A 26,469-nucleotide genomic window follows, 5' to 3' on the forward strand; every position below is an offset into this window, starting at 1 on the left:
TGACACAATGCACAGCTACAGCCCTGCAGTTCGTTGGGGTCTGCCACACTGTGGGGAGCCCTCCTGGGGAACTCCATTGACCTTCCCATGGGTTTGTGCCTTTTTTGGGTGTTGTCAGGCCACAGTGCCAGCAGGACAGACTAGCTGTGCATCCAACTCTAATGGGGTGAGGTCTGCAAGCGAGTTGAGAAGGGGCAAAGCAAACAGGGAAGGGATAAAACTGGGACAGATGGGGGAGGGCCATGGCTAGAGGCTGAAGAGCCCCCAAACTGCTGCTGCTGAGTCCTGGAAGTGATGCTTGCATGGTGCCATGCCTGCTCCCTACTCCCTGTGTGCTCACTTCTGGGGGTGGACTGATATATATATGCATTTTTTTTTCCTGGTTTGCGCTCAAACTTTGCATAGCTGGCTGCACCTCTTCAGTCAGGGAAAGGAATGGAAAACGAAACTGATGATAAACAGAAAGGAAACGGAGTAAACCCTGCCCCTCCCGGAAGCCCTTTTAAAGCCCAGCCGGGTCCACTCGTGTCCCGTGTCGGGCTGCAGCGCTGGGCTCCCCGCGGCACTTCGCCCTTCGTTTCGATCTCGGCCGGAGTCGGCGGACAGCGGAGCGGTGAGCAACGGGGGAGCGGCCCCGACAGTGCGGGGACGGGGAGAGGGGCCGTGAGGGGGGACCGAGTACCCCGACCCTCGGGAGCGAGAACGGGACGGGGAGCTCCAACCGGGAATGGGAGAAAAGCCGCCGTCCTGCTCGGTGCCCGGGGCGAGCAGCGGGGCAGCGCCTATCGGACCCGCCGCTCTCGCGCATCACCCCCAGGTGCGTCCTCGCCCGGTGCCGGTGTGACCCTCTTCGGTGCCGCTCCCGTCCGGTACCACGCATTTGCCCCTCCGGTGCATCGCTCCCCGGTGCCGCCCGGCCCCAGCGCATCCCCCTCCCCCTCGGTTCCCCGCTCTCCGGTGCCGCTGCCGGTGTCGGCTCCCCCCGGTGCCGGCGGGAGGAGCGGGGCGGGGCGGGGCCGCCGTGATGCAATTTCCGCGAAATCTGGCCCCGGTTTGAATGCGGGGAGGCCCCAGAAAAGAAACCACCGGCGGTGGCAAAGGGCTATTCCCGGGAGTAACTGTGGTGAGAGCGGTGCGGGTCCGGGGACGCCGGGTGTGATGCGGGGTGAGGTGAGGTGCACGGGGTGCTGCGGCGCGTCGGGACCCGGGGGGCACCGGGTTTACCGGGTGCTGCAGGGCACGGGGCTCCCTGGAACGCAGCACGGCCCAGGGCGCAGTGCGGGTGCTGCCCGGCCCGGGGTGGCCGTGGGGTTCGATGCTGTGGGGTCCTGAATGGCACCGGGAGCTCCGGGGTGATGTACGGCGCACAGCTCACCCAGAGCTTTTGGCTCGCAGCATCGATCGCTGGGTTCGGAAGGGGGGGGGGGGGGGGGGGGATGAAGGTGAAGGGGACCGCAGTCGGGGTGCAAAGTCCTGGGCTACGCAGCGTGGAGCTGCCGGCCGGCGGGGAGCTGGGTGCCACCTCAGACGAGCAGCCCCCGGCCCCAATCTCCTCCCCGCTGCTCTTCTGAGCTTTGGGGGCACGGTCTGAACTTTTCCAACTCGGAGAAGTCAAAAGCGAAGAGCTGCGGCTGCCACCGCGCACCGGGACCGTGCGCGACGCGGGGTTTGCTCTTCCCATCGGCACTTTGAAGCACGGGGGTGGGAGAGCCGTGCTGGCAGCCCGAACCTACGCTGTCACGCAGCAGGGACCGAAAGCGGGGTGAGGGAGCGGATCCTCGGGGTGCTTTCATTGCTACGGGGAGGTGCAGCCCCGGCACTCTGCCCCACGCCGCTTGGCTCCCGGCGGCGCGGCGCGTTGCCTAATCTCCCGTCAATAATTAACGAAGGCAAGGTCTGACAAAAAGCCGTCCTCCTCCCCCAGCTGCTCTCCAGCGTGGCAGGGTGGGGAGGGCAGAGGGGTGCGCGGCCACGTCGGTGCGTTCCTCTGCCCACCGTTGCTGGGGAAATGCGGTTGTCCCACTGGGAACGGCCCCCACGGAGGACGATGGTGTGGCAGCGAGATGCAGCCCTGCCCTACTGAGATGGGGAAATGATGTCAGTGAGGTGCTGGCTTGGCTCGGTCTGGTTTCAGATCGGGTGCGCGTATCGGTGTTGGTGAGGGTACGGCCGGCTGGGGCTGAAGAGGATGCTGGTGGTGCTGGGTGTGCAGCAGGGACACAATACGCCCAGTGGTGGGAGCAGCTCGTTGCTCCTATCAGTGGGATGAGTGGCTTTAATGCCAGCCCATGCTTTTGGAGGCTTGTATGAGGCGAGGCTGTTTGGAAAACACACCAAATCCAACCTGCAGATTGCAGGAATACCTATGTGCCTCTTGACCAGCTGCCACTGTCCCTGTGCCACATGGATTTTGCCCTGTTGACATCAAAGCCTTATCACTGTGAGGAGGGTTGCTCTATGGGACAGCCTCCCTCAGCTCCCTCATGCTCTGCATCTCTCTGCTGCTCTGTTTGGATTTCAAAAGCTCCTGCAGCTTTTTTTTTTTTCCTCCTTTTTTTTTTTTTTTTTCCTCTCTCTGTTCTGTAAGAGAAAAAAACTGGAGTTTGACTTTAATGCTGGTGGCGCACAGAGACCTTAATAGGGGCATGCACTTCCCTTTCCTCTTTCCTCCTACTCACAGACCCAAACAGTGAGCGTGCTGAAAACCAAATGCTTTCTTAAGCCAATAAACAATGGCAAAATTGACCCTTTAAAGCCAGAATATTTCCCCATGGCTTTTTCATGCTAAGGCATCCCACCCTTGGCATGGATTCCAGCGCTGCCCCTGACCCCAAAAGCTCCCACCTGCAGGAGCTGAAGCTCTCTGACTTTGCCTGGGAGTTTGGCACTGTTGTGGGGCCATGGACAGCCCTGGGGATGGGAATGGGGCAGCCCTGGCTCCATGTTCCCCTCAGGGATGCTCCCAGCACTTGAGCTAGAGGCACATCCAGTAGCTCGGTGGGGTTTTGGGACTGGGTACGTGCAGGACATGGCATGAAGGTGATGCTCTATGAACAAGTCTAGTATGGTCCCTGCGGGCTGTGTAGGTTTGGACCATTTGTGCAGCTCTGCATCCTGCTGCCCACTGCCTCAACACCCCAGAGGTAGGCAGAGGATTCTCAGTGAAAAGTATTCATGCTGAAGCAGCACAGAGTTGAGCTCCCTGTTTTGCTGTTCGTAGGACCACGGCCGTTAACTGCCATTCTTCCCATCTGGGTGCGAGCTGCGCCTTCGGGGCTGCAGCTTGGGAGCCCAAGGCGGATGCTGAGCACGGGACCGGTGGCTCTGCTGGGTGGCACGTCCTGCCCCAGTCTGCCCCAGTCTGGAGCACCGTGTCCCGGCCAGCTCCTGCACCCCAAAAACCCCGCAGCATCCTTTCTGGGGATGCTCCCTGCCCCTGGTTGCCCAGGAAACGGCTCGCGGATGCTCTCGCCTGTGGCACGGAGCACTGAGTCACCGTCCCCACATCTGAAGCCGCAGTGTCTGCAGCCGGATGTTTACTGGCCGAGCGCGCCCAGCTCCTGCCCTCGGCTGTTGCGGCCGGGGAGAAAGGAGGGCGGTTGCCGTGTGGATTAATCCTAATTAATCTCGCGAGCCACGGGGAGGAGGGCTGGGGGCTTGGGCTGGGGTTGCTCTGCTCGGCGTGGTGGTGCCCCAGCATGACCCGGGGAGGGGAACAGCAGGAAAAAGAAAGGGAAAACTATTGGGAGTGTGCAGAGCCGGGGGAGGCGCTGGGAGCGGGAAGAGGAAGTGGGATTGTCGGGCTCTGCTCCGGGAGGAGATCTGTGGCTATCGCGGTCCCTACTCACGCCGTGCAGTGCTGCCGGCAGTTCCTCGGTGTGTGCAGAAGGTCCTCGGCCTGCGATGTGCCGAGGGCTGCGCTCAGCCTCCCCAGCACCCGGTGGGTTGGCAGCTTGCTCCTCGCATCGTGTGGTTCTCAGAGATCCACGGCCACTCAGTGCTTTGGGAGCAGACTCCAAGTGCTCGGGTGGTGTGGATCAGCGTGGCTCTGGCAGAGTTTTGCTGCTCGGACGGGAAGCGTGACTGCAGTGTCCCGGCACAGCAAAGAGCCCAACTTAGCCTCCTGCTAAGTCACCTGTTGCTTGTTTCTTTGTCAGGTTTTGCGGGCTCGCACTAATGGCCGGTGGGTACGCAGCCAGCTAGCACCACCTCGTAGAAACTTCCCCGCACCACCACCATGCCGAATGCCAAAGGCCCCGCGGTGCCGCTGGGCAGCCTGCAGCGCCAGCTGGAGCTGCTGCTGGTCTGCTCCAAGTGCAGCGTGAGGGAGGATGAGATCACCTACCACCTGCGCCCAGTGGAGCACAAGTGCATGTATGAGATCCTGCTGGCCCGTTGCCGCAGCCGGCACAGTGTTGCTTGGAGGAAGGTGTTCCGGCGGCCGGGCTTCCCGAACCCGGCGCGCTACGCCGTCTGCAGGTATTACAGGCTGGGTTTGGGCTGCAGCAAGCATGGCAACCAGTGCACCTTCGCCTGGAGCCCAGAGGAGGCCCTTGTGTGGAACTTCGAGCGGGAGCACAACCTGGAGCGGCGTCGGCTGAAGGCGGCGGTGCTGCTGGCACAGATAGGGAGCAGCTCCAGTGCACAGTCTGGGGACGGCTCCAGCACCGAGCCCCTGAGCGCCTGCAGTGAGATCCGGAGTGAGTTCGGGGGGCAGTTCCAGGAGATCTGCAGGCTTTGCTTCTTCGGCTGCCCTCAGCGCATCTCGGCGGGCGGCCACGGGCGGCTGTGTGAATTGCACCGCGTCTGGGACCCGCTGCTGGTGCACGTGGTGGCCGACAGCCGCCGCAAGAAGCAGTACACTGCCATCCGGCCCTGCCCCGAGTTCATGGTCACCTTCAGCTACTGCCACTTCGTCTCCAAGGGGCAGCCGTGCCGGCACGGTGAGAAGCGCTGCCAGTACGCGCACAGCGACGTGGAGATGGCCGTCTGGGAGGCTGAGAAGGAGCACGGCCTGGCACGTTCCGACCTGCTGCCGGCACCAGAGCCGTGCGTGGAGAATGGCAAACCCTCAGCACCCGCCCCGGTGCACTTCTACTGCCGGCTGTGCCTGGTGACCTTCAGTTCGCAGGAGAGCTTTGAGAACCACTGCTCCTCCGTGGAGCATGCGCAGATGCTGTTGGCTGACACCTCCGTGCAGTGGGTGCACCGTGCTCCACCACTTGGGCTCAGCACCTTCAAGCTGTGCAGCAGGTAAGGGACTGGGTTCCAGGTGCATGTTCCAGGTGCGGGTTCCAGGTGCGGGTGGCAGCTGGGATGGCTCTCTCCCAACAGAGCGGAGGTGTGCGAGATGGGGGACAGCTGCACCAAGGCTCACTCCAACGAGGAGCTGCAGGAGTGGATCCAGAGGATGAAGGTTGTTGCCAAGAAGAAGAAGCAAGCCATAAAGGAAGGGCTGGTGTCCTACCAGGACCGACTCATTGCTGAATACCAGACGTGCTCCAACGAGGTGCTGATTGTAAGTCGTGGGCAACAGGGTGGGAGCAGTAGCCCCTTACGTCTCCTGTGGTGTGAGAAGCATCTGGTGTGGGAAGGGAGCCTGTGGTCTGCAATGGCCTCGTTGCCAGAGTTGGGCTTGGGAAGGGAGTTCATGCAACTATGGCAATGGCCATGCAGAAAGAGAGGCATCATCCTACATCTACCCATCCAAACAGCAGCCAAGCACCAACAGCCTGCTCTGGATGCTGCTCTACCCTGAGGCCTTTCATTTCCCAAGGCTGGGAATGATGAGCGGGAGCACATATGGATGGTCCTGCTTGGGGGATGGGTAGAAAAAGGGTGGAAATATTGCCATGGTGCGATCCATGGGTTTTTTTCCCTCATCCTTCTCTTCTCGTGCTTCTCCCACAGATATCTGAGGATGTTGAAGGCATTACAGTCGTGTGCCAGGAGCCCCTGGATGTGCACTCAGAGGACAGGCAGCTGAAGTACCAGTGGAAGTTCAAGGTTCACTCCCAGGTAAGCTCAGCTCTGTGCAATGGGTTTTTAGAAGATCAGAATGAGAACATGTTGGTGGTGCTCTCAGCATCTCTGTGTAATGTCACAAATAAGAAGATCCAGCCATACTCCTGCTCGGGGTCTTGTGGGTGTCAGTGGCAAGAAGATTGGTCTAATTGTCCTCTTCCAACTGAAGAGATCTCCAGTTTATGGCAGACTATTTTAACTGCCGCAAAACTGAGACGTGAGGTTCCTAAAAGCTGAAAGAAATGTTCAGTGGGGTTGCACGAGGTGAATATCATGAAGGCTAGGCGTTGGTTCCTGCAGCAGCTTTCAAGGGGGGATGGCTGCTGGAGGACCTCACGGCCCCCTGTCTCCCCCTGGCAGAAGCCCCTGCAACACGTGGCACTGCTGAAGCGAGAACCCGGAGCCAACTTCTACCTGTCAGGAAACGGGCTGGCGAAGGGCCTGCAGTACCTCCGGGGCACGCACGTGGCCATGCTGCCGTCCAACCCACCCGTGGCACAGGTGGAGGTCTGCTTGGAGTGCTGCACGCTGGGCGTCTTCGAGCAGTGGGTGGTGTTTGATTTCGGCAGCCGCCCCGTCCTCATGAGGAAGCTGAAGGTGAGGGTGGGCCGGCGGGAGGCTCCCCAGCACATCCCCACTGTCAGGAGGAGCGGCCGCACCGTCAACTTCGTGCGGTGGAATCGAGGCAATCGCATCATCGTTCCCAGCGTGGTGAGGACCAGCGAAGACATGGATCTGTTGGCCAAGTACAAACCTGCTGCTCTCTCCTTGGAGTCCCAGCGGGAGGGTGGTGCGAGCGCTGTCATCACCCGCATCAACTACCGCGAGAGGATGCACAGCTTCCTCTTCCGTGAGGAAGAAGCCGAGCAGGCTCTGATTGCCAAGTAAGTGCCACATGTGGATCCAAAGGGATTCCTGCTATCCCTGCCCTTGCGGCCGTGCTGGTTGTGAAGTTGCCATCTCTTCCGGGTTGGGTCTGCAAGGCCTTTCCCAGACAGATGGAAAGCTGCCGCGGTAGCTTGCTGGGGAGCGATAGGAAGGGAAAGGTTGTCTCATCCCATGGCTGTGGATTAGCTAGAGGTGTGTGGCAATCTCCCCTCTGCAGTGGGCATGAGCTGATTGGCCAGTTCTCTGCTGTTAATTTGGCTGTTTCTTTCTTCCAGACTCAACCTGCGGGTCCTCATCTCGCTGACTTCCATGATGCAAAGCCTCTCCATGGGGATGAAGATTGCCCAGGCTGGCGAGCTGTTTGCTGAAGTGCCTACCCCTTATAACCTCTCACCAGACACAGATGAGGGATATCTGCTGAACAGGTCCGTGCCCACAGCTTTCCTGGCACTTGACCCCCCTGTAGACAATCGAGTTTATGAGGTTAGCGTGGAGAATAAAGCCACCACGGAGAAGACAATCTGGCTACAGATACCAAAGAGATGTTGCTCAGAGCTGAACTTGAAGCCAAAAACCTCCCACAATGTGGAGATCCAGTTCCAAATCGACCAGCTGCTGTTCCGACAGTGGCACCAGGCTGTTGATCGCCTGTTTGATGAGAAACTGGTCCTACCTGATGTTGCCAGCTGCTCTATCCCCTGCTGCCTCCAACAGCCACAGACAGGGAACAGCAAACAGAAGTTGGCCATCTCCTTCATCACTGGCCAGGCAACCAGCAGGCGGCAGGTCCCACCTCTTCTCATCTATGGGCCATTTGGCACAGGCAAGACGTTCACGTTGGCCATGGCCACCCTGGAGGTCATCAGGCAGCCCAACACGCGGGTGCTGATCTGCACTCACACCAACAGGTTAGCAGGGGCTGAGGGTTGGAGTTGTGGCCGGGTTCCTGCTCTGGGTATTGATCGTCCAGTGTGATGAGAGGGAGCTGGAGTCTGTGAGAGGGAGCTGAGCTGGCCTTTTTCCAGTTTGCTTTTCAATTACTTGTTTAAATAAATAATTCATTTTTATTTAATATGTCTTAAACTGCTTTGGCACTCCTGCTAGGAGGAAGCCTGGCATGGATGGAAGTGTTTGTGAAAGAGGTAGCATATTCCTGCTTTGTGATACAATGGGGATGGTGAGACCGTATTTCTTTCTGGCCTTTAGTGTGTACTGGAAGAAATGGAAGGGAGCCTGCAAATGCTCTGTGCACATGTCAATGTTTTGACTTTTCGAGGAAGATTATAGGGAAAGGGAAATGCAGATCTGATTGCTGTTGAGTCTGCCTTGAGAGAATCCAAGATTGTTAAAATTAGAGCAGTTATGCTGAGATGAGTGTCTACGACCCATCGTGCAGGCGGTTACTGCCTTGGTTTTTATTGTATAATGAACAGGTGACTCCTAATCTTAGCCTGTTTCTGTCTGATTGCACTGAAGCTTCTGTTGTCATCATCTGCCTGGGGTGGGGGTGCTGGGAGGTCAGCAGAGGACTGGTGTTGGGCCATGTCTGTAGGATTTGGACCTAGAGAAGCAGGATCACAGATCTTACTGGGCATGTTGCATTTCAAATGATTTCTCCATGTGAGCATTGAATGATGCCCAAGTCTCAAGTACCAACTTATATTTTAAACCATACTCTGACAATATGGTTGGACTTGGTGCCTTCTTTGCACATCTGTGAATATCTCTTGAGAAGATAGCCAAAGCTAGGGGAGATTTTGGCTGCTTGGTGGTGAGTGATCAAAGAAGACGGTGGTCTTTGTGGTCAGAACATTGAGAACACCAGCTACAATCCCTTGATAGTTTCCTCTTTTGTTCCTTTTAGTGCTGCTGACATCTACATCCGGGAGTACTTCCATAAGTATGTGATCAATGGGCATCCCTGGGCTGTTCCCTTGAGGATTATAGCCACTGACCGCCCCATCAACCTGACTGACCCCACCACCCAGATGTACTGCTGCCTCACTAAAGACCAGCGCTTCTTCCGCTACCCCACACAGGAGGAGATTGACCGACACCAAATCATTATTACTACCTCCATGCTATCCAAGAACCTGAAGGTTGCCCCGGGGTACTTCACCCACATTATGATTGATGAGGCTGCTCAGATGCTGGAATGTGAAGCTTTGATTCCGCTCTCCTATGCCACTTTTGAGACGCGGATTGTCCTCGCTGGGGACCACATGCAGATAACCCCAAAGCTGTTCTGTGTTGGGGATGGGCAGTCTGCAGATCACACCCTGTTAAACAGACTCTTTCAGTTTTACCAGAAAGAGAAGCATGAAGTGGCCATGAAGAGCAGGATCATCTTCAATGAGAACTATCGTTCCACTGCAGGCATCATTGAGTTTGTCTCCAAGCACTTCTACATTGGCAAAGGCAATGCTATCCATGCCAGTGGGAACATTCCACCCCACCCTGAAATCTACCCGCTCATGTTCTGCCATGTTCCTGGTGTGGCCGAAAGGGATATGTCCATGATTTCTTGGCACAATGCTTCTGAGATCATACAAGTGATTGAGAAAGTGGAGGAGATATATCAGAGGTGGCCACATGAGTGGGGTGTTCAAGATCTGAAGAGGATCTGTGTGGTCTCCCATGGGATCCAGGTATGTATGAGAATGTTTTCCCTTGCTGGAGGGGAATGTATGCACCACTGACTGACTGCTGTCCTGTAACCTTACCGACAGATGAGGGACCTTAGGGGTTGGCATTCCTGTGCTGAAAATGTGTTCAGCTGTGCCTCTTTCTTTCTTACCAGGTTTCTGCGATAAGACAGGAACTGAGGAAGAAGCAGCTACCAGATGTGGTGGTAGAAAACTATGAAAACTTGCCAGGTTTGTGTCCTGTGCAATAGCTAGTAAAGTCTGATTGCATTTTGAGGTCTCCTGCTTGCTAGGGAGGACTTTCCCAGTCAAGTTTGTGGACAGGAGAGTCTATTGCAGCTGCAGTCACTGCGTAATGGGCAGGAAGAAAGTACACTGGGTGGTTAGCAGAGCATCTGAATGTTGTCCTTGCTCAAATGCTTGAGGGACAGCTGATGAAGCAAAGGGTTCATTATGGGCGCTCACCCACGGCTGGATGGCAGGATGCTCTGCCTTTCCTCACTATGTCTGCCATCAGCATTTGTGCACATCTCTTGTGCCAGATACCGAGGCTAGCTGATGCTCATCTGGTGAGTGCCCATCTGTACATTTCCCTGCAATGTACAGGGCACTCCCAGCTGGACTCGTGGCAAAATGCCTCTTGGGCTGAGTGATGTGGGGCTGCCAGCAGAGCCCTGCTGCCCTTCCCCACAGCTCCTCGCTGCTGCAACCCACATAGTGCTGATGAGGAGGGAGAACCTAGAAATCCTTTGGCTGATTTCCATCCCCGTCTGGTTGATAATTCCTTGATTTCATTCTTGCCTTAGTGAATAAGATTTCACACTGAATTAAATCTGCACCCAGCCATCAATTCCTTTCAAACTTATGGATGTTGCTGGGAAGGAGGGTGGGAACCCTGTAAGTGTGATCCCAGAGCTGTCAGCATGTGTGAATCACGTGAAGCCCCAAGTACCCCCAGGGACACCAATGGGAAACCTGCATGCCCTGTGGGTGCAGAACAGTTTCTGAAGGAGTCGTCTGTTGTTCTTGATGATGAGAGAGGGATAGGGCTGGTTTTGTCCTCTGGGTGACTCTTTGTGTCTCATCCATGTTTTTATTATTACTGTTTTCTTTAGTACCAGCCAGGACTCCTCCTGGTGAGAATAACTGACCCCTGGGGTGTGTTCCTGATTTCCACACCCTTTCTTTACCATCTCTTAGCTCGGAAATCACAGGGTGCCTCCTGCTGTCTGCCATTTGCTGTGCTGGCAGCAATGTCCTGAGGGTAGAGGGACACTTGTGAAAGGGTCACTGCCCTGCCCTTGCCACTGCTTCAGTGCCTGGCCTTTCCCCTGCCTTCACAGTGCACAGGTGGTGGTGACTTAGCATCATAGAATGGCTTGAGCTGGAAGGGACCTCAAAGATCGTCTCGTTCCAACCCCTCACTTGGTGGCATCCATTCCCAGTTCATGGATGTTGCAGTCCCAGAGAGCTTTCCTATGCTGAGTGATTTCTCCCTTGTCTCCTTCGGTGCAGGCCGTGAGTTCCGGGTCATCATCATCAGCACGGTCCACACCAGCGAGAGCCTGCAGGTCTCAGCCTCCCACAACCTTGAGTTCTTCAACGAGGCCAGAGTGCTTAACACCATCATGACAAGGGCTCAGTCACAGGTCATTGTGGTGGGGGACGCAGTGGCCTTGTGCTCCCACGGTCAGTGCAGCAAGGTGTGGAAGCGTTTCATCCAGGAGTGCATTGAGAAGGGGAGCATCTCCCCAGCAAACCTGACCATGGCCCAGATCAAACAAGCAGCAAGTGACAAGGAGAGCTGGTGCAGGAGGAGCCCAGAGGGCAATGATGAGGACAGCGACACGGATTCCTGGAGCTCTGAGACCGACAGCATGAATCCTGATGACCCCATCCTCCAGGAGCTCTTAGACGAGAGCAAGAACGTGCTGGTAACAGTGTCCGAAGAAGGGCTGCTCAATGTGAAGTCTGACGCTTCAAATCAGTGGGAAGACAGGCAGGAATACGTCAGCTTCTCATCTCAGGTGATGCAGAAATATCTGCACATGCACCCCCAAATGTACAAGAGGTGTGAGCTGGTCAAAGAAGGGTTTGACAAGGCTTCAGCCTTCCCCCTCGACGACTCTCCTGCCGTTACCATTCAGATCAAAGGCAGAGTGCACTGCGGGACAGCCTTCACCGGCGATGAAGTGCTTGTGGAAATCCTGCAGAACAGCACAGCTGACAGCAGTGGCTTGCGGCCCCAGGGGAAGGTGGTGGGCATCCTGAAGCGTGCCGAGAGAGAGCGCAACTTCATCTGCACAGTGGACGAGTTCGATCCCCGGGTGATGATACCCATCGATCCCACTGTCACCAAAATATTTGTCCCGGGGCTGAAAGAGAAACCTAATGTCATTCCCGTCCGCAAGCTTGTCAATGGGAAGTACAGAGTGGTCAGCTGGAAGAAGATCAACCAGGACACGAGGAGATGCCAGATCTTCTCTGTCCAGATCATCGCCTGGCGGGAGGGTTTCTACTACCCTTTGGGGATAGTAACTGAGATTTTGAATGTGGCTTTGACTTCAGAAGAAGGCTTAAGGATTCTCAACTCAGAGTATGGCTTGGAGAGGAAATACCCACCTGTTGTTACCAAGGAGTTAGCCAAATATAACACCTCCAGCAAACCAAACCCCATCAAGGAAAACCTGAGGGACTGTCGGAGTTACCTGACCTTCACTGTTGATCCGGAAGGTGCGAGGGATCTGGATGATGCTATCAGTGTCAGGGGCCTTGAACATCACTATGAGATTGGGATCCACATTGCAGATGTGGCTAGCATCATCCCCCAGGGCAGTGCTGTGGACCTGGAAGCAAAGAGACGAGGTGTGAGCTACTATGCTCCTGAGCAGGATCCGGTGCACATGCTCCCACCCCACTTTAGCAATGACATCTGCAGCCTTCTGCCACAGAAGGACCGTCGTGTGATCTCCCTTTTTGTCACCGTAGAAAAAAAGACTGACAAGGTGACTAATGGAATCTTCACCCTCTCTGTGATCCGCTCGGACTGGCAGCTATCCTATGAAGAGGCAGAGCTCTGCATTCAGGACCACTACCGGGGAGGTGCAGATGCACTTCGTTTTGATACCCTGGAGGACTGCCTCGCTGTGGCCTATCACTTCTCCAGGATCCACAGGAAGTCTCGGTTGCAGGAGGATTGCTTCTATGACCAGCTGGATGAGGGAAGCTCCCCGGGCAACAGGAGGTCCCACCAGATGATAGAGGAGCTCATGATCATGTTCAATAGCTTTGTGGCTGAGTTCCTCACCAACAAGGAGGTCACCAAAAATGTCACTCCTGTCCGGTGTCAGGGTGAGCCAAACCCTCAACAGATTTTACTCATGAAAAACAAATACAGCCATATAATTCCTCTGTCCCTCCACCTCTCACACCGCCTGAAAGATGAGCCTTCTAGCCAACCCGTCTCCAAAGAAATAGAGTTCTGTCTCCTGAGACCCATCTGGGAGCACCTGCAGTCCGCCGCACATCTCTCTGACGTGCAGAAGATGCTAGACCTTGTTGTTACTGATGACATCCACCCAAAACTAGCTCCTGTGGCCCTGGAGTTCAGGAGGCTGCTTGGCCGCTCCTATTTCTGTCGCTCCAATTCCACTGCCCAGTCCAAAGTGGGCCATTACTCCCTGAAGGTTGACTCGTACACCTGGGCTTCCTCTCCCATCCGCCGATACATGGACATTGTAATCCAGCGGCACCTCCATTCTGTGCTCCGCAAGAAGCCCATCGCCTGTTCTTCAGATGACATTGACTTCCTCTGTCATGACTTCAACAAGAAGAATTCCAAGGCAACAATGTACGAGAAGAGAGCCCGTTGCATGCAGATGGCCACCCAGCTGAAGGGCCAGGTCATGCAGAAGATCGCCTTTGTAGTAGATATCGAAGGGACGGACAGGTACTTTAAAGCTCTCTTCCCACTGAATAGAGAGAGCCTTCCTGATCCCCATGTAATCAACTACAAGGCTCTTCAGCTGATAGAGCAGCCCATGTTCCTGCAGGACAAGAGCAGTGTTAGGCTGACATGGAAGAGGAGGATGTATTCAGTGGAAACAATGAAGGAGCACAGCCTGCAGCCCTGCCATCTCCATGACCACAGCGTCACCCTCTTCCAGGCCAAGACGTGGCAGGATGTGCTCATGGCCATCAGACAGGAGAAATTTGATGCCCTGCCCTCTCTCCTTCAGAAGGACGAGCAGCTCTACAGGCGGTGTGTGGGCTGGGTGAAGAAGAGTGATTGCTCACACTATGTGGAAGTCATGGTGGAGCTGAGCGCTGGTGACACGCTGCAGTTCCAGCTCACTGCTGATGTCTTCCGGGGCTTTCTGGTGCCCTTTGTGCAGCTGTGGTGTGTCACGCCAGGTTTTGACGTCTGCCTGCAGCACACAGAAAAGCCGATTGACTGCTTCTCTGCATACGCCACGCTGCCATCCAAGGACAAGTACAAGCATGCTGTGGAATACAAAAAGGTGTGGATGCCAATGAGTGCCATGGAGTCTGCGTCGTGTGCGGTGGCGGAAAATGACTCTATTGTCCTCCATGATGTCAAAATATCCTGGGCAAAGCAAAGGACAAGCAAAGGGCAGCTGCAAGGGACTTTCTGCCTTAAAAAAAGCTTTCTGGAGGAGTGCTCCGTTGAGGTGGACTTCAACCACTGCTACTTGTGCATTCGCCTGGGTGGGCTGAAGCTCAGGAGACTTCAAAGTGACGAGGAGTGCCTTAGCCACAGCCTCCAGGAGCTGACGTTGGGTCACAAGGAAAAATCCAAAAACAAGCTCGTGGTGGATCCGGATACGTATACATGGGTGGCTCATGGGCTCACTGAGGAGTTTGGTGATGATGAGAAGTCAGATAGGAGTAGTCAGCAGACACTGAATTTTTACATCAACTACATGTCTATGGAAAATGTCCCTGCAGAAATCTCACAGGACTCTGCCAGGTTTACCGTGGAGCTCATCCCAAAGATGCTGCCAGACATGTAAGTGTGCTTGCACTCGTGCTCCGGTTAGCCCAGTAGGGCAGAGTAGCTGTTCCCATGGGTCTCCTCTGCCAAACCCAAACAGTCTTTGCTTTGCCTGAAAATGTCGTTGCCCAGCTCCAACTGAGCTCTTGGGCCATTGATGTTTGGATGAGGTGTTGGTTTTTCTCAGATCTGATCTCCGGATGCTGTTCTCTCCCATTTGGCAGTGAGGATGAGGCTGGGGAAGGAAGGTGCCATGCTGAGGTTTCACTGCACATCTGTTCCTTCTGTTCCTAAATTGCTGCAGTGTGTAGTAAAAGGCAGTGTGAAGCACTGGGGCAGGATTTGCTCCCTGACGTTCCAGTTCTTCTCCTTTGTTGCTGTAAAGCATTGTCTGCTCATACTGAAGCAGAGCTAGTGTCTCATTTGCCTTTCTTTGCCTGTTAATTGCATCAGTGCCTGCTGTAGCTTTTTGGGAGCAGAATTTACTTCCCTTCATGTCTTAAATTTTAGGAAAAATTGGAAGCCAGGCCAAGAAAATAGAGTTGGACCATAATAGAATGGAGTTGGGACAGAAGCTGTGCTCCTTCCTCTCCACATATTTGCAGACTCAGCTGTTCAGACAAGCACAAATTGCCCAATAAGACGTGTATGCAAATCATTTTAAGTTCTTTCTGGAGGGATTTGATACAACACCAAAGCAAAAAGAGAGCAAACAAGACAGTTGTACAAAGCTGAATTGTTGTTTTCACTATTTTATGCTACACTTCAATAATTCTTATTTTTCCCTCACAGACGGAAAGAAAATGCAATTTGGAAGCTCCAGCATGCCTCCAAGCTTGCTAAAAGCATTGCCCTCGGCCATGGACATCCATCAAAAGGTAGAGAAGACATTCTCCATTCTCATACTGTGGTCCTTGCTGGCCAGGCAGGTGCCCTGGAGCTTCTCTGGGCTTTTGCCATGGGGGTTCTGCTCTCAGGCCAGGAGGTTTCCCTGTAAAGGGTTGGCACAGCTGCTGGCCCAACGGAGTGCAGGTGGCAGAGGTGCAGGCTCTTGCTGGAGCAGGTGCAGGTCGGGTTTCATCCCTAGGACACGCAGAGAATTCTCCTTGGTAGACCCTCTTGGCATGGGATGGGAATTACATTTGGATGGTCCTGTAATGGCGTGCAGTTGTTTGGAACCTGACACATCTTCCAGTTGAATTGCATGTGTGCTGTCTTCAGTAACCTTCTTTAAACTGGTTTTCATGTCTCTTTGCTCTAACAGTCACCAAGTCCAAAATCCTGCAGCAAAACTCCTTTGATCTCCCTGGCAGCCGAAGGAAGCTCAACCAGAGTCAGAACAAGGCTGTGCTAAATGCTTTAAGAAAACCTTTCACGCTCATCCAAGGCCCACCAGGTAAGGCAGGGGACAGCCCTAGAGTACTTGGTCCTTAAAGGCAGGTGAGAACTTGTCTGTTGCTTTCCCTGGGACAGGTGAAGGTAATGCAGGTTGGCATCACCTCAGGCTGTTCAGGGCAGTCCTCTTGGTTCTGGGATTTTATTTGTGGCTGATCATTTGGATGGTGATCTACAGCAAAAGTATTGTGGTTAAAGCATTCTCAGCAGCATTCTTGCTTTTCTAGGTACAGGGAAAACTGTTGTTGGAACTCACATAGTCTATTGGTTCCATAAGCTGAATGAGGAGGCCACCATGGAGGAGCAACTGCCATGCCCTACTGAGGATGAGCCCCAAGGGAAAAAGTGCATCTTGTATTGTGGCCCATCCAACAAGTCTGTTGATGTTGTTGCTGGTAAGTACACTTCTGTGCCCCTGCAGTACTGGTGGGAGGGAGATGAACAGGAATCTGGGAGACAGGAGAGGCTGACCCAGTGCCATCTGAGCAGCCTTTTTCTCTTCCTCCAGAGATACTGATGAAGATGAAGGGCCTGCAACCACTGAGAGTTTATGGGGAGGCCATAGAGACGCTGGAGTTCCCATACCCAGGGAGCAGCCGGCACCTCTCCCGCAAAGCCTTGCGGGATGCAAAGCCAAATCGTGAGCTCAGGTAGGACCCGTGCAGCTGAACAACCCAGAACAGCCATGGTTTCCAGTGCAGAACAGCACTATTAACCCACTTTGTCTTTTTTTTTCTTTCTTTCCAATTGAAGGTTTATATCTAATCCATTGTCTAGTCAGGAAACGCAGGTGGTTGAAAATATCCTAGATTTTCTCACTTCTTTTTTGAACAGCTCTGAAAATCTCTGATTTTCATTCCTGCTTGCAACTGTCAAAGGGTGGTTGCTGTATTTTGTGTTCCCAAGGGCTAAGTGAGAGTTAGGTCTATAAACGTGTACAAGTCTGGTTGTGATTTCTTCAGCCAACGTGATTTCTCCACATAGGCAGGTGTGGCATGCTTCACTGTAGAAGCTCGGGTCTCCATGAGGAAAATATTTATATGTTGTCTCTTTATTCAGCAAGATAATTCTGCACCATCGGATCCGACAGCCAGGCAACCCCAAATATTACCAGATCTGTGAATTTGACCGTCGAGTGAGGGCAGGAGAGGAGATAACAGAAGAAGAAATAAAGAAGTGAGTAGATGGAGACCCTGGTGAGAGATATCTGAAAGTCAGCAGGTTTGTCCTGGCTCATACAAACCAAGGGACCAGGTGAAAACATTAAAAAAGACTAATTAGCTCTGCATTTAGAATGATGGTAAGCAATTAGCTGAGGGTTAGTGCTACAGTTGGTGCCTCAGCATCTCGTCTGCTCAATGCTATTGTTCTTCTGGTCCCAGAGTCTTAAGTGTGTGTGTGCATCTCCCATCATGGCTCTGTGCCCTGTCAAGTTCAGAACAAAATGCATTTCCTGCTGTGTGTGCCTCAAACCCTTTTCTGGGAACACCAGCTTGTCCTGGGGTGGTGAACAGAGCCATAATCATTTAGGGAAGTACAGCCTCTGCCTGGTTCCTGCATGAGGAACCTGGAGATGTTTCCACTGTGTGTAACCTGGTGTCTTCTGCATCAATCACCAGGCACAAGTGTATTTTGATGGAAGCTCGTGCGTATGAACTGGCGCGCCACGATGTCATCTTGTGTACATGCTCCTCTGCATCTGCCAAATCCCTGGAGAAGCTCAATGTCAAGCAGATACTCATCGATGAGTGCGCCATGTCCACAGAACCCGAGACCCTCATCCCTTTGGTCAGCCATGTACATGCTGAGAAGGTCAGTCCTTTCCAGAGAGTTGTCTTTAGGATGGCTGCTCAGAGCTCTTGAGTCTCCACATACCTTCTTACCATGCTCTTCCAAGCCTGACCAGATTTTAAGGCTGTTTTTGTTAGTACCTGTGATGTTGTATAAGGCAGTCACTTTCTCTGATGTGTAATTCTAATTCAAGTCTTTAGGCACGGGGAGGTACATAAGGTATGTGAGTATTCTCAGCAGATATATGAGCTGTGTTATCTGTTCATGTCACATAAGGAGACTCATTGAGACCTCCTGTAGGGCTGAAATTTACGGTGGAGAATTGCAACATCTGCTTACCTCTCTGCTTGGTCAGCTCAGATCCTTCTCTTCAGTGAATCACTTCAGGGATCACCTCAACCATTATGGGGTCAAACCAACATGATGGAATAATTCCATAATGGGTTTCATGGACTTTTATAGCAACAACGCAATCATGATGGGTCAAACCAGTCAGGATGGAGTCCATGATGATGTTAAGTCCATGATGGGGTTCATCAGTCTTTTATGGGGTCAGCCCAACCATGATGGATCAACCGAACAGTAATGGGGGTCCATGACAGGGTAAAAGTCAATGGTGGGGTTCATTGATCTTTGATGGGATCAACCCAGCCATGATGGTGTCTATGATTGGGTTCAGTGGTCTTTTATGGAGTTGACCCAGCAAAGATGAAGTCCACCATAGAGGGATTTGATCTTGCATTTGGCTTTTTGTAGGAAAACCAAGTTTCGTGGATGTGGTTTTGGTGCTTTGTTGCAAGGTGAGCATCACTGCCACCAAAATATGTCCTGAACCAGGTACAAATTATCAACATGGCAGGAAGCAGAGGGCAGATCTCCACAGACTTTGTCTTTCTACTGTCAGATGGGAATAAGGCTCTGCATTATCTGGGTCAGGGTTTTTATATAATACACAGCATGGTCCTTGTTTGAGGTTGCTGTAACTGTAACATAAATAAATAGCAACAAATATCTGAATATAAATAGTCTTTCAAAGAGCTGATGACCTTCACCATTGCCACTGCCCTCATAGCTGAAGAATCCACCATTTGTTCCAGGTCGTTTTGCTTGGGGATCACAAACAGCTGAAGCCTGTGGTCAACAATGACTTCTGCAAGAGCCTTGGCATGGAGACATCTCTTTTTGAGCGCTACCAGAAGCAGGCGTGGATGCTGGACACACAGTACCGCATGGTGAGGCTTTCCTCAAGCTGCAGCAGAAAATGTTACCAGCAGGGTTTGGCTGAAGCCATTGGAAAAGAGATATTCTCCATTTCCCTTGCCAGAGCAATGAATAATGCATTTGTCCAGTAAAGCACAGTGGAATTGCAGGTGAAACCTGCTCCAAAAATGCTGCCAGTTAGGAACGCTTTTTTCCTAATGTTATTGTATCATTTTATTTTATTTTTTTTTTCTGCCAGCACAAAAACATCTGTGAGTTCCCATCCCAGGAGTTCTATGAACATCGCCTGAAGACGTGTCCCCAACTTCTTCGCATACCCAGTGTCCTATACCACAAGAATAACCGCTGCTGCCCCATCATCTTTGGGCATGTGGAAGGGAAGGAGCAGAGCCTGGTTATCTCCACCGAGGAAGGAAATGAAAACTCCAAAGCTAACCCAGAAGAAGTGGAGCAGGCGGTGAGCAGGGCCCTAGGGTTATGAATGGGAGGATGCCGTGTTGGGAGGGATTGTGGATGGTGAGTTTTGAGATCGGATGGGGATCGGTGTGGTGGGTGCAGGTTCTGCTCGTGTCTGCAGCGTGCCGTGCTGCTCCTGGCCAGAACCAGAGGTAGGGAAATGAGACCCAGAGGTGAGCAGCACAGTTGGGTGCCATCGCTGCCTTGGGGATGTGCTGAAGATCTGCTGGAGGTTCCCAGGTGAGCAGAATCGTGGTCTCTCCAGGTGAGGATTGCGAAGCAGCTGACACTAGATGGCACCATCCGGCCGGAGAGCATCGCCATCCTCAGCCCTTACAACGCCCAGGTGTCCGAGATCAACAAGCGCCTGCTGAAAGAAGGCATCCGCGGCATCACTGTCTGCACCATCATGAAGAGCCAAGGTGGGGCTGGAGGGAAGGCACTGCTGCCCTCTCCCGAGGGCTGGAGCAACTTCTCACCGTGACAAATCCTACAGCAGAGTAATTGCAGCCATGCGTGGACCCAGTTTCTGGGTGTTTTGTGATGATGATAAATCAGAGCGCCCAAGTGGGATGGGGCTGACGGGAGTGGGAGGCTCAATGGAGAGGGCATCTGAAGGGGTTATTAAAGATCTGCTATTGGGGCTGCAGAGATCAACGAGCAGGAGTTGGGTGGCCTCCAGAGCTGGAGAAAACCAATTGGTGCTTGCAGGTTATGGGTCTTGTGTAGTGTGGAATGGCCAGATGCTTCCACCTAAAATACGTGGTTCGTTTGTGCTTTGTAGGAAGTGAATGGAGATATGTGATCCTGTCAACTGTACGCTCCTGCCCTCGACACGAGATCGACAGGAAGCCCACCAAGAGCTGGCAGAAGAAGTACCTGGGTTTTGTCACTGACCCAAACCAGGTCAACGTCGGCATCACCCGTGCTCAGGAAGGACTCTGCATTATAGGTGGGTGAGCTGGGAGCGTGCACAGCCTGCAGGGGAGCAGCACAATTGGCAGAAAGGGATGGAGGTCCACATGGTTGTCTTGCTTTATTCTTCTGCCCTTTCTCTATGGTTTTGAAACTGGGCTATACGGGCAACTTGAGCAAAGCAGAGATTGTGTGTGGCTCATGTGCAGCATGTATAGTTAGTTTCTCTCTGTTTTGGACCATGTTGTTTCCATCACTTGCGTTCTAGTCCTCTGTTCTAACAGAATTTACTTCTTAGTTTCCCAGTAATTGGGCAGACGTAGGCTGTGATGCATAAGGAAACTGCTTGCAAATGTGGCAGAACTAAAAAGGGAGCTGTGGTTTCACAGAGCTCTGGCAGACAAGAATATCCCCAGAGTTACCCAGCACTGCTAGCAGTGTTAAGCAGAGGTGTCTGTGATGATACTTTATGAGCCTCTTTTGACCACTGCCTCCCTTCCCTGTGCCAACAGGGAACCGGTACCTCCTAGAGTGCAACCCTTTGTGGAGGAGACTGCTCCAGCACTACGTAAGTCATAACTGCTGTACAACAGGCCAAGGGATTTGTGTCAAGAAGACTTCAGCCTTCCACCGATGAAGATGAGTTATGCCTGGATGAGCTCGTCCCTCTTCACCCAGACTGTGCTACGTGTGCCTTGGGAAGGACGCAATCTTTCCATTATTCAGACATGAACCACCACATGAGTCAAATGCACCGGGAAAAGTTGGGATCTCTCCCTGCATGTTGACAGCTCAGTCTCAATACGTGCTTTGGTGACTTGTTTTTTATATCACTGCCACCTTGTATAGGAACTTTCACCTCTAGCAAACCAAAAAGCATTGGATGTGGGTGGATGGGCAGATGTGACTTTATTGATGATTATTTTTTTTTAACTAGAAGATGCTCGGTGCAGCCACCATCCTATCTGTTAGTGCAGCTGTGCTCTGGGGACCAAATACATATTCCATTTATCAGAGGTGGAATGACTGCATGTGGCAGATCCACACAGCAAGCTGCGATTTGCCCTATGGGACCAAATCTTCTGAGCAGTACCACTCATTTTAAAATCAAGGCCAGGGAATTTTTTTAAGGCTTTTTATTTCTCAAAGCAGGAAAATAATCTTTTGTTGGTTTGTTTTTGTTCTCAAGAGAAGGAAGAAAGCAAAAAGAGAGCCATGTTCCATGCTGTCTAGCCAAAGTGCTGTTCTCCGAGCTTGTAAATATCACTGACCCAAGGCTAAGTTGGTTTTTGTAAATAGATTTTACTCTTTGTACAAAGGAGGCTGTCCTCACCAATATACAGCGAGTGGAAACTGAGGACTGCTCCTATGAGGAAATGTTGGAGTTTGTAAAGATATTTTAAACTGTTCTGAGTTTTATTTGAAATCTCCTCCTGTAAGATCCCCCTCCCTTTCCCCCCCACCCCCCCCATATTTTTTTAAAGCTGCTTCTAATTTATTAATGTTTAAATCTGTGAATTTGTTTCACAGTCTATGGCCTGAGGTTTTTAAGAGCGGTGATAACTCGGTGAGCTCATCACACAACATATATGTCTATACTGTATGTTTTTATTTAAAGCAGCCAAACTGCTGTGTACTGGAAGCTGTGATTTGCTCAGGAAGGTTGCTTTGCACGGGAAGCCATGGCTGAGAGGGATGCACTGTGGTGAAGTGATGCTCTCTACTGAATTGTGGAGCTGCTTTTAGAAGCACGATAGTTTTGAAGGAGAATTCCTTCATTTCATTTCAGTTCTGAATGTATGAAGTGCCTGCTTCAGCTGTCCCTGAAACCACGTGGCTGACTCTGCATGTTCACATAGGATGGGGCCAGGATGCAGTCACAGCATTTTTGCACTACATACACATGTATGTATTGTGCTGGGACACAAGTCATCCCTGGCATAAAAGAACTTCACAGCACTATGGCAGAGATGAGTTTTGTCCTGTGATTGCAGCTGAAAATGTAGTGTGGCTCTTCCCAGAGTGAAGGAATGTGCAATAAGAAAGCATTGTGTCTGACAAAGCCCTTAATGCTGTGTTACTGCATTCTGACTCCGTTAGACTTGAGAACTTCTGGAGCAGTTTTGTTCCTCCTTTGTTTTAAGCTACCCTCCTGCACTTCTGTGATTGATGGGTTTGATCTGTACATCCGTATTCTTGTGCAAACTGACAGATGGTTGCAGTTCTCCACGGTCCAACAACCTTTGGGAAGTATTCCTGCTGGTTCTAAGGGTGATAAAAACTGATGTCCTTTGTTCCTCCTCAAAGCCATTCCGCTCTGGATCTTAACAGTTCCACACCAGCCTGCTTTTGCAATTCCAAAAACGAGCAATTCCAAAACGAGCTTGTATAGGAGTAATTTTGTATAGAAATAATCTTGTGGGTGACTGAAATGCAGTCATCTCTCTCAGTGATGACTGCAGGATGGAGAACTGCAAAAGGTGCAGCACTAAGAGCCAACCCAGGCTGCTGGGTGCTTGTGCTGTGATCAGGTATCTCTGGAGTGGGTCGTGTAGCTGCAATAGTCAGGGTTAGCAGAAAGTGCAATTAACCAAACTTTTTATAGACTGTTAGTGCCAGCTGAATATCATGTTCTCGTCCTTGTGTTCATGAATAGAGAGAATCATAGGAATTAATACAGAAAACAAGCTCAAAATGGTCAGGTTTCATTTAAGAGTTTTTAATTTACTTTTGAAAGCCTGCTGGGCTGTGTCAGCCCGAGGGCTTGGGCTGATCTGTGTCAGACAGTTAATTTACTGCAATAAATTGTTGTTTTTTTTAACAGAGATGAAATGTTAAGTGTCATAAAGCGTAAGTTAAGGAACTTTAAATACGGCAGGTTTTTATTTTTTTGTATGTCTGTGACTTGCAACAGACCTCAAATGACTCTTTGGATACAAATATTTTTACCTGCTTCTAACGTTTGTAAAAATGAACCTCGACATTCCTTTTTTTTTTTTTTTTTTTTTTAATATATATATATTTAAGCCATAATTGTTAAAGTGATTCGAACTTATTTAAGTAATAAATTTTATTACTAAAAGTTCTGTTGATGTGGCAGTTTAATTAGAAGCTGTGTGGTGATGGCTATGTTTTGAATTAACCGAATGGTAAGAAAGAGAAGAAGCATTGAGAATGGCACACGGTGGAAAAACTGTCTTCTAAATGTTGGTCTTCTGGGTATGTTACACTTTCCTGTTCTGACTGATTATTTTAATCTCCTTGCACTGTAAGGGGTGAGCATGAAATCATGAACTCTGGTCACCCCATAGCTTATAATCACCTAATCGTGACTTCAACATGTGCATAAAGCAAGCAGTGGGCATCTTTTGGTGAAGGAAAGCACTGGGAGGCAGAGATGTTTTTCTACCTGCTGCACTTTGCATCCATGCTATCCTGCAGGACTGTGGGAAGCTGCTCCCACCTGTGAGCTCTGAGTCCTGAATGCTGTATAAGGACGTTATTTGTTCAGAGAAACGTGGGATTGGTTACTGTTAGCATAGATGAACTTGTGGGAGGCACTTGCTGTTGAAAACAGAACGAATTCGGGGTGGGGGGGAAAGAAACATAGCTCAACAAAATACTCAAATATCAGGATTTTTTCTTTATTCTTCTTGTTCACTTTTTTTCAAATGGAAAATATGGGAAAGCATTCTTGTCAGCCACCTCATCCATTGGTTCTTGGGTGCTTTTGTCTTCAGTTATGTTAGCTTTTGTGGTCAGTGTGATGGTGTCATGCCATACTTCATAGACCAGCGTGTATACTTCTGCTCTTCTGATCATGAATTCGTACGTTCGGTCAGGCAGCAGGCCCTGGACTACACAGGTGTTGGTGGTACGTGTCACAAGCCCACAGTGTCCAAATTCTGCCTGAGTTCCACGCTTCACTAACTTAAAATGCAGTTCAAATTGTTCGTGGGGTGACTCTTGATTTTCGATGGACCATTTGAGGTGGGCCCAGTTCTTGTGTGCAAATGATTCGTTTCGATCAAACATAACTGGCATCTTTGCACAGAGAAAAAGCCGAATGTCTGGTATTTTGCTACCCCTAATATCTGCACATGACACCAAACGGTGCTTGGTGTAGAGCCTTCTTGATACTTGCACGGAAATGAAATTGTTCATTATTTTGGAGAGGTCTGACATTCTCTGCTTAATCGAGTCCCACTTGGAGAGGAAAGTTACCATGTCACAGGTCTCTACGTAGCAAACCAGCTCCTCCCGACCTCGTTGCAGCTCTTCTAACAGGTGGGTTAAAAGCTGCAGATGGATTTCAGTCTGGGATCTTCCCATTTTCTTCACTCTCTGGAATTTCCAGGGGTCAATTACTTGGAAGATGCTGGTAGGAAGCGCCAAGAGATTCTGGTCTCTCAGGATCAAAAATGTGGGCAGAACCTCAATGTAATAGCAACACTTCTTCAGAAGCTCCACTTTCTTCTGATGTATCTCGAGGAGGTGGAGGCTCAGATCAGATTGCAGGTACTGCCGTACGAGGCTGCTTCTCTCGGCGTACCTCCTGCGGGTGGCATTGCCTTGTTCCTCTGTGCTGTGTACAGTATTCTCTGAATTGGTTTCACATTCATTCAAATTCACATTCATGATTCCAAAACTTGCTGTTTAAAAAAAAAAAAAGTAGCTGTAATGAAATTAAGAACCAAAGAAAAAGCAGCTGTGAAGGAAATCAGGGCTGTGACTTCTCTCTCTCAATGGAAGCTTATCTCACAAATCTATAGATGAGAAAGAACTGTTAAACTGTATTTTAACAGGAATTTTCCTTTCTAGCTGTATGATTTCTAATGTTTTGTCTACTTTCATATATTTCAAACCACTGATCTCCTGTTACCCCCCCCGGGCTGCTCACGCTCTGTTTAACAGATTCACTGCCAGAATTATTCTCTGATACACTCTGCCAAAATTTCTCCCTTATTTGCTCTTTCTTTCTAATTAGACACCTTTGTGCTCCTGTACACAGTTTCTCTCCAGTCTTCTAAATCTCTGGGGACATCTGTTTCTCTTTTGCAATCTGCCAGGCATCTTCATTCAGTGCAACTTTCTGGTCATAGTAGCTAACTGTGATGTTTTAATGTCTTGAAGCTAGGTGGTGTTATCCAGTTGACAAAGAAGTTTCTCTTGGCCTGGCTTCCCCTAAATAGATAATAGAAGTAATAATACTTCCTTCTTGGAGTTTTGGGAGCTGGTAAACCTGCCAGAAGTCTGGCCTCCCTGCAATTTACACTATCTCACTCATTCACACTAAATCTTTTTTCCAAGAAAGCTGTCAAGTTAAAAAAAAAAAAAAAAAAAAAAAAAACCCCATATTTCCTTTTCACTTTTTCTCTCTAGAAAAATACCCTAAAACCAAAACAGTGACGGTTCTTGGCAGCCCGGTACGAAGTGGAACAGGGACAGCACGCACAACAGGTTACACCAGCGCTTTCAGAACAATTTGGCTGTCTGGAGTGGTTTGTTTGCCCACAGACGGAGATGTGATTGTGGTTGTTTTCCCTTCTGTTTTTACATCCCTTTTCTCTTGCCAGAAACGTCTGCTTTTCGGCAGCACTGCGAGGTTGGGAATAGCAGAGCCTGGTGCTGCATGGCTCCGGAGAGGGCTGGGTGTAGGAAATGGGGACCAGAGGAAGCTGGACCACTCTGACCCACCTTGCCCAACCTTGGGGAGCCCTTCTTCCCCCTGGCCAGCCAGGGAGCCCCGTCCCACTTCTGCACCCCCTGTGCTCCCAGCCTGGCCTGGCCCTCGCCTTGCGGCCTGGCTGGCTGCATCTGCAGTCCTCAGCCGTTACCATGGCAGCGCATTGTGCTGTATGAGGGCTGAGGCCTGGGGCAGGTCTGTGGTTGGGGCTGGGTGTCTCTCCCTGATTAACCAGTGAGGTGTGTGTGCGTGCTGATAGTGCTGTCTCAGACTGCCTTCCTGAGCTGGGTGCTGGCTGTCCTGGGGCTGAGGGACTGGCTTTTGCCTGTTCACAAGCATCCTCTGTCCTCAGCACGGCCAAGAGCTGTGCCAAGGAGCCCTGGGCTGCCAGTGTGGATTCCTAGAGAGCTCCAAAGGGATGAGCAGGAGTGCGA

At 51.4% G+C, this 26,469-nt stretch overlaps 2 protein-coding genes across 7 annotated transcripts; one reads left to right on the forward strand and one right to left on the reverse strand.

Moving 5' to 3' along the window:
- The first annotated feature begins 494 nt into the window (after positions 1 to 494).
- Positions 495 to 23,350, forward strand: HELZ2 (helicase with zinc finger 2). Of its 5 annotated transcripts, none has more exons than XM_031589231.2 (20): positions 495 to 613; positions 4,158 to 5,253; positions 5,335 to 5,518; positions 5,911 to 6,018; positions 6,385 to 6,908; positions 7,188 to 7,820; positions 8,777 to 9,560; positions 9,713 to 9,788; positions 11,073 to 14,586; positions 15,364 to 15,449; positions 15,836 to 15,967; positions 16,194 to 16,361; positions 16,475 to 16,616; positions 17,026 to 17,142; positions 17,586 to 17,778; positions 18,855 to 18,989; positions 19,217 to 19,435; positions 19,700 to 19,856; positions 20,219 to 20,386; positions 20,862 to 23,350. In XM_031589231.2, the coding sequence occupies exons 2-20, from the start codon at positions 4,238 to 4,240 to the stop codon at positions 20,984 to 20,986; spliced, it is 8,481 nt and encodes a 2,826-aa protein (XP_031445091.2). In that variant the 5' UTR covers positions 495 to 613; positions 4,158 to 4,237; the 3' UTR covers positions 20,987 to 23,350. The 5 variants fall into 5 exon arrangements, with proteins under 5 accessions (XP_031445091.2, XP_090008502.1, XP_090008501.1 ...); XM_090152375.1 differs by lacking the exon at positions 495 to 613 and adding an exon at positions 760 to 1,175; XM_090152373.1 differs by lacking the exon at positions 495 to 613 and adding an exon at positions 760 to 1,170.
- Positions 23,351 to 23,972: 622 nt separating this feature from the next.
- On the reverse strand, positions 23,973 to 26,180 carry FNDC11 (fibronectin type III domain containing 11). 2 transcript variants are annotated; one of them, XM_031589220.2, is made up of 2 exons: positions 26,047 to 26,180; positions 23,973 to 25,001 (listed from the first exon to the last, which is right to left on the reverse strand). In XM_031589220.2, the coding sequence occupies exon 2, from the start codon at positions 24,985 to 24,987 to the stop codon at positions 24,007 to 24,009; it is 981 nt and encodes a 326-aa protein (XP_031445080.2). In that variant the 5' UTR covers positions 24,988 to 25,001; positions 26,047 to 26,180; the 3' UTR covers positions 23,973 to 24,006. The 2 variants fall into 2 exon arrangements, with proteins under 2 accessions (XP_031445080.2, XP_090008504.1); XM_090152378.1 differs by lacking the exon at positions 26,047 to 26,180 and adding an exon at positions 25,341 to 25,511.
- Between the last annotated feature and the right edge of the window lie 289 nt (positions 26,181 to 26,469).

The sequence above is a fragment of the Phasianus colchicus genome, chromosome 17, assembly GCF_987193195.1.
Source record: "Phasianus colchicus chromosome 17, bPhaCol1.hap1.1, whole genome shotgun sequence".
In the NCBI taxonomy this organism is placed as follows: Eukaryota; Metazoa; Chordata; class Aves; order Galliformes; family Phasianidae; genus Phasianus; species Phasianus colchicus.